Below are 6,971 nucleotides of genomic sequence, written 5' to 3' on the forward strand. Positions count from 1 at the left end.
CGGCTGAAATAAGAAGACAGGACAGGTTCCCACTCGGCCTCAGTCCGGAAGACGCCGTCTCTGGATCTGGTTTACAGACGGTCTCCTCTCTGCTCGGAGTTTCAGCTTGTGTTTATGAACACAGAAACAAACAGTTCAGAGACGATGGTTTATGTTCCTCAGCCCAGGCAGCGGCGTCCACCACAGGTCTGGTTCTGATGCGGTCTGAGGGTCAAAGGTCACAGACATCCAGTCCTGGTTTTCAGCCTTGACCCATGAGTACAGAGATTTCTTCTGGTTCTCTGAATATTTTACTGAGATGATGAGCTGCCGCTTAAATCCCAGATTCTTTGCAGTTTGACGCTGAGAAACATCTTTACCTCAGACAGACTCTTTATGTCTCATCATTTTACTGACCTGCTGCCAGTTCACCTCATTAATCTGAGATGCTCCACCAGCTGTTTCCTTTCAGCTCTTTTCCTTTCTGTTTCTGAAACCTGCTGCTGGCATCAAAAAGCATAATTTTCCAAAAACAATAAATTTCTCAGTTTCAACATTTGAAAAGTGTCATTGTGCTGTTTTCAGTGTTTTGCACATAATCACAGTTTTTGTCTGTTTACACATGTGTGGGTTCAGTTGGTTCCCAGTTGCTGTGTTAACACTCTTCACGTTTTTTCTCTCTGCGGAGTGAGACCTCTCGTCATAGAGGATCTCTGGCTGCCAATAACTTCCTGCTGCTCGCTCTGCTCTCTTTCACTTCACTCTGAACATGTTGAAGTTCAGGAGCTCCTCACTGAGATCAGCTGCTGTCCTGATCTCACCAGCTGCTGCTGCTGCTCAGGTGAGTTTCACTCTAACCAACTACAGACCTAGACTCACTACAACCAGACCTAAACTCACTACAACCATAGCTGAACTCACTACAACTACACGTAAACTCACTAAAGCCACACCTAAACTTACTACAACCAGACGTAAAATCACTACAACTAGACGTAAAGTCACTACAACCAGACCTGAACTCACTACAACCACACGTAAACTCACTAAAGCCACACCTAAACTCACTACAACCAGACGTAAAATCACTACAACTAGACGTAAACTCACTACAGCCACACCTAAACTCACTACAACCAGACGTAAAATCACTACAACTAGACGTAAACTCACTACAGCCACACCTAAACTCACTACAACCAGACCTAAACTCACTACAACCATAGCTGAACTCACTACAACTAGACGTAAACTCACTACAGCCACACCTAAACTCACTACAACCAGACCTAAACTCACTACAACCATAGCTGAACTCACTACAACCAGACGTAAACTCACTACAGCCACACCTAAACTCACTACAACCAGACATAAAATCACTACAACTAGACGTAAACTCACTACAGCCACACCTAAACTCACTACAACCAGACCTAAAATCACTACAACTAGACGTAAACTCACTACAACCATAGCTGAACTCACTACAACTAGACGTAAACTAACTACAGCCACACCTAAACTTACTACAACCAGACGTAAAATCGCTACAACTAGACGTAAAGTCACTACAACTAGACGTAAAATCGCTACAACTAGACGTAAAGTCGCTACAGCCAGACGTAAACTCACTACAACTAGACGTAAACTCACTACAGCTAGACGTAAACTCACTACAGCCAGACGTAAACTCACTACAGCCAGACGTAAACTCACTACAACTAGATGTAAACTCACTACAGCCAGACTTAAACTCACTACAACTAGACCCGAACTCACTACAGCCAGACTTAAAGTCACTACAGCCAGACTTAAAGTCACTACAGCCAGACGTAAACTCACTACAGCCAGACGTAAACTCACTACAGCCAGACTTAAAGTCACTACAACTAGATGTAAACTCACTACAGCCAGACGTAAACTCACTACAGCCAGACGTAAACTCACTACAGCCAGACGTAAACTCACTACAACTAGATGTAAACTCACTACAGCCAGACTTAAAGTCACTACAACTAGATGTGAACTCACTACAGCCAGACGTAAACTCACTACAGCCAGACTTAAACTCACTACAGCCAGACGTAAACTCACTACAACTAGATGTAAACTCACTACAGCCAGACTTAAACTCACTACAACTAGACCCGAACTCACTACAGCCAGACGTAAACTCACTACAGCCAGACTTAAAGTCACTACAGCCAGACGTAAACTCACTACAGCCAGACGTAAACTCACTACAGCCAGACTTAAACTCACTACAGCCAGACGTAAACTCACTACAGCCAGACTTAAAGTCACTACAGCCAGACGTAAACTCACTACAGCCAGACTTAAAGTCACTACAACCAGACTTAAAGTCACTACAGCCAGACGTAAACTCACTACAGCCAGACGTAAACTCACTACAGCCAGACTTAAAGTCACTACAACTAGACCTAAACCAACCACAGCTGAGAGCTGCTGCAGACTGTAACAGGTCAGTAAACGTCCTGTTTGCTCTCAGCAGCTCCACAGAGAAAGAATAATTTCAGCCTTTGAACGCCCTCTGCTCTGCAGACTCAAACAGCTCTGTTCCTGATTGTAGGTTTTCGTGTCTAGAGGTTCAGGGTTTGTTGTTGATCTTTGGACTGGGAGAACCTGCAGTTTAAGATTAACCAGCAGCTGAGGGGCCCCTGCAGAGAAAATACAAGCTGACGCTCTCTTTGCTTTACTGTCTTCCCTTCCTTTCATCTCGACCACAGAAGTGATCAGGTTTAAAATCTGTCCATCAAGTCACCTGTACAGGTGATGGTTGTGAAAAGTTTTAGTTTAACAGCAGATCAGACTGAGAATCAATCACAGGCAGGTATCTCTCACCTGTAGGGGATTATGTTGACCACCAAGTGGCAGCAGGAACCGGAATGGACCTGGAGAACCAGTACCAGGGCCCAAACTGCACTGTGCCGTGTCAGTGTAACCAGTGTAACCAGTGTAACCCTGTGCCAGTTTGTGTAATTTGACGCAGCGTCGAGTGTTTCACTGTTTAATGTGTTCAGCCGTGAGAGACTGACGCCCTCTGGCAGGGAGGCTCTGCTGTTCAGGTCTCCATGTTCCAGGTCCCGTCCTTTCTGCAGTCCGGGTGGATGACCAGACTCTGAGCCGGGTGACTGATCCTCTGTTTTATTGTCAGAGTGAGACCTCTGCCCTCTTCCCCACTCTCTGCAGCTTCGTGTGCGCCTCTCTACTGGCCCCCAGCAGAAACACACAACCTTCTATGAGTTCCGCACCTACAGCATCCGTCCAGACCAGAATGCCGCCTTCCTCAAACTGACCAATGAAAAGATCCACCTGCGCACCGCCCACTCAGAGCTGATTGGCTACTGGACCGTAGAGTATGGCGGCCTGAACAAGGTCTTCCACATATGGAAGTATGGTGAGGACGTTCTCCTTCTGTTTAAAGGTTCTTCTTCATCGCCAGGTTTTAAAACTCTCTGACCTCCTCCTCAGACAGCTACGCTCAGCGGGCAGCGGTTCGGGCAGCCCTGGCTCAGGACCCCTCCTGGATCTCAGAGTACATCTCCAAGGCGATGCCGATGCTGACATCTCAGGACAACGAGGTCACTTACCTGGTTCCCTGGAGCCACCTGCAGAAGCCCCCACAGGAGGGTGGTAAGCCCCGCCCCCACACTGTAAACACCCAGTAGCTACATTCAGTGACATCGTTCTAACTCCGGGTGTGCTGCAGGCGTGTACGAGCTGGTTTCCTTCCAGATGCGTCCCGGCGGTCCGGCGGTTTGGGGCAACGCCTTCCAGGCTGCCGTCACCACCCATGATGCACCGGGGTACGGCAAGCTGGTGGGAGCTTTCAGCAGCGAGTTTGGCCTGCTTAACAGAGGTACACTGTAAAAAATAACCAGTCAAGAAAAGATTCCTCAGACTGGGGAACCTGCTGAAAGGTTCTCCACAGAACCTTCTGGGCCTCCTGCACTGCCAGTTCCACCGTCCAGCGTTTAATGTCTGTGTCCAGGGTGTCAGACTTAACATTCCCGCCCTTCCGTCTTTAACCTGATCTGCTGCTCACCTGTCGGCTCTGAATGTTGACAGGTGACCTTGTTTGGTTTGTTTCAGATGAGCGGCAGCTCGCCACGTTCAGCCCCGACAAAACGTAGCAAAGCGTTTAAATGGAAACGTTGCTCGGCTTCAGAGCATGGAGCACCTCCTGGGGGCTCAGAGGAAATGCTACCAAGCCGACCAATCACCGCTACGGCATGGATTGAACACAGAAGTATAAATCAGTCTTAACACCTCTGACACGCCCACCTAACGCTCGAAGTAACGTGTTGTTCAACCTGGAGACCGTAGAAAAGCGGAGCTAAACCTTTTCTTTATTTAAGGGACGGAGCACCTGAATGAAGAGACCAGTCAGTCCTGCACAGAGGGTCTGACCTGTGTTCACAGAGCACGTGTTCATGTTATTAGAGAAAAGTTCTCAGGTCCATCGACACTGTGGAATAATGACGAGCAGCGATCGGTGATGTAAACTCCTCAGGGTTAAACCGACCGCTGTTTCCCATCAAGCTCACGGACAGAAACTGCGTCGCAGCGCTCAAAACTGCACGCGAGACTTTCCGAGCAAGTCGGACAGAATCACTACCCATCATGCAGCGAGTCGGCCGGCTCATCTCAAACAAGCCTACTGTGTGTGTGTGTGTGTGTGTGTGTGTGTGTGTGTGTGTGTGTGTGTGTGTGTGTGTGTGCTGATGATGTCACTGTGTGTTGTCAGTTCACGCCCTCTGGTGGTTTGAGAGCGCCGACCAGCGAGCTGAAGTTCGACACAAAGCACACACTGATGCCAGAGTGGTTGCTGCAGGTGAGACTCTGCCCACCCTCAACTCCCTCTGCCTCTGCAGCTTCAGATTAATTTTAGATTAACTGCAGATTAATTCAAGATTCACTTCAGATTAACTTCAGATTAATTTAAGATTATCTCCAGATTCACTTCAGATTTATTTCAGAATAACTTTAGATTAACTCCAGAAAAACTTCAAAATAAATTGAGATTAACTTCAGATTAACTCCAGATCAACTTCAGATTAACTTTAGATTAACTCCAGATCTATTTCAGATTAATTTTAGATTAACTCCAGATCAACTCCAGATTAACTCCAGATTAACTCCAGATCAACTTCAGATTAAATTTAGATTAACTCCAGATCAATTTCAGAATTAACTCCAGATCAACTCCAGATCAACTCCAGATTAACTCCAGATCAACTTCAGATTAAATTTAGATTAACTCCAGATCAATTTCAGATTAACTCCAGATCAACTTCAGATTAACTCCAGATCAATTTCAGATTAAATTTAGATTAACTCCAGATCAACTTCAGATTAACTTTAGATTAACTCCAGATCTATTTCAGATTAATTTTAGATTAACTCCAGATCAACTTCAGATTAACTCCAGATTAACTCCAGATCAGTTTCAGATTAACTCCAGATCAACTTCAGATTAACTCCAGATTAACTCCAGATCAGTTTCAGATTAACTCCAGATCAGTTTCAGATTAACTCCAGATCAATTTCAGATTAACTCCAGATTAACTCCAGATCAGTTTCAGATTAACTCCAGATCAATTTCAGATTAAATTTAGATTAATTTCAGATTAACTTTAGGTTAATTTTAGATTAACTTTTTTTCAGATTACAGATTTTCCATTAGAAACAGGTCCAGTGTGAACAGAACCGTTGCAGTAGAGCTCATCCTGTGAGTCCATCCTTCAGCACGTCCTGTCTTTTTAAACTGAGCGTTGAAGTGAGCGCAGCAGCTGTCAGTAATAAATCGATCAATAACCAATCAGCACTAACAGATGTCTCTCTCTCTCTCTCTCTCAGTCAGAAACAGCGTCGTCCATCTGGACTCTCAGGAGAACAAACTCATGTTCCCGTGTTCCTTCTCGCCGCTGAAGTAACTTCCTGTGTGAAACTAATCCTTACCTGCTGCACCTGACTGACTATAAGCACCGCCCCTTTCTCTGGATGAACCAATCACAGCTCAGCATGGATTTCCTGCCACCGTCCCTTGTTATTGATTTCACATCGTGAGAAACATTAATGGTCAGATTTAGTCTCTGACTGACAGCAGCAGCGTCCAATCCTGTGGTCTTGATGTTGGATGTGGGCGGGGCCTGATGTACTAATGACTGAATAATAAATGAGACATGAAAATTTTTCTCCTGTCATCAGTGTATTGATTTGTGATGTTTTATTTAAAGTAACATAACTTTATTGATACATCACGTGGACAGTGAAACACAAGTGAGGAAATGTTGGTAAAATAAAAACTGTGGCTTGATTATTTGTTATTTGGGTCTGTTGTGTTTTGGGGTTCTGTCCAATCTGTTCATGGTGAGCTCTGCCGTGTTGTTGTCTGTTTTTGTCCTGTTATCTTGTCTCCCTTATCCACTCTGTGTTCTTGATTCTAAGATTTGGGTTTTGCATCTAGGTTTAAGGAGTCAAAGTACAGGTTTAGCAAGGCGGTGCGAGATGCTAAACAGCTGTACGCAGAGAGAAAACACCAGTTCTCAACGAATGACTCTGCTTCTGTCTGGAGAGGATTCAGACAGATCACCAGCTACACCTCCAATGTAATCCCCCACCTCCCGCCCCTCTCTTAACATCCTGGAGAGGGACGTCAGACTGTTCAGGAAGCAGAAATCCCGCAAAGCAGCTGGCCGGACTCTGTCTCCCCATCCACCCTGAAGAACTGTGCTGATCAGCTGTCTCCGGTGCCAGCCTGCTTCAAAGCCTCCACTATCATCCCTGTCCCCAAGAAACCAAGGACCACTGGACTAAACGTCTACAGAGCCGTCGCCCTGACCTCTGTGGTCATGAAGTCCTTTGACCGTCTTCTGTTGTCCCACCTTAAATCCATCACAGACCCACTCCTGGACCCCCTGCAGTTCGCCTACAGAGCCAACAGGTCTGTAGATGATGCAGTAAAC

The 6,971-nt window shown here is 45.9% G+C and overlaps 1 protein-coding gene across 2 annotated transcripts; it reads left to right on the plus strand.

Annotated features, from left to right (window-relative positions):
* The first annotated feature begins 673 nt into the window (after positions 1–673).
* On the plus strand, positions 674–6,199 carry nipsnap3a (nipsnap homolog 3A (C. elegans)). Of its 2 annotated transcripts, XM_046030784.1 has the most exons (7): positions 674–820; positions 3,193–3,400; positions 3,475–3,636; positions 3,713–3,862; positions 4,751–4,837; positions 5,671–5,734; positions 5,863–6,199. In XM_046030784.1, exons 1-7 carry the CDS (start codon positions 749–751, stop codon positions 5,975–5,977), a joined length of 858 nt encoding a protein of 285 aa, XP_045886740.1. In that variant the 5' UTR covers positions 674–748; the 3' UTR covers positions 5,978–6,199. The 2 variants fall into 2 exon arrangements, with proteins under 2 accessions (XP_045886740.1, XP_045886741.1); XM_046030785.1 differs by lacking the exon at positions 5,671–5,734 and having other exon boundaries at positions 675–820.
* Positions 6,200–6,971: the final 772 nt, after the last annotated feature.

This window comes from Micropterus dolomieu, linkage group LG19 (assembly GCF_021292245.1).
Source record: "Micropterus dolomieu isolate WLL.071019.BEF.003 ecotype Adirondacks linkage group LG19, ASM2129224v1, whole genome shotgun sequence".
NCBI lineage: Eukaryota > Metazoa > Chordata > Actinopteri > Centrarchiformes > Centrarchidae > Micropterus > Micropterus dolomieu.

Excerpts from the sequence above, each read along its gene's own strand:
- nipsnap3a (XM_046030784.1), top strand. The coding sequence starts at position 749 with ATGTTGAAGTTCAGGAGCTCCTCACTGAGATCAGCTGCTGTCCTGATC. Across the intron at positions 3,863-4,750 it reads GTTTGGCCTGCTTAACAGAG|TTCACGCCCTCTGGTGGTTT; the intron begins GTACACTGTAAA and ends GTGTGTTGTCAG. Across the intron at positions 5,735-5,862 it reads GTTGCAGTAGAGCTCATCCT|TCAGAAACAGCGTCGTCCAT; the intron begins GTGAGTCCATCC and ends TCTCTCTCTCAG.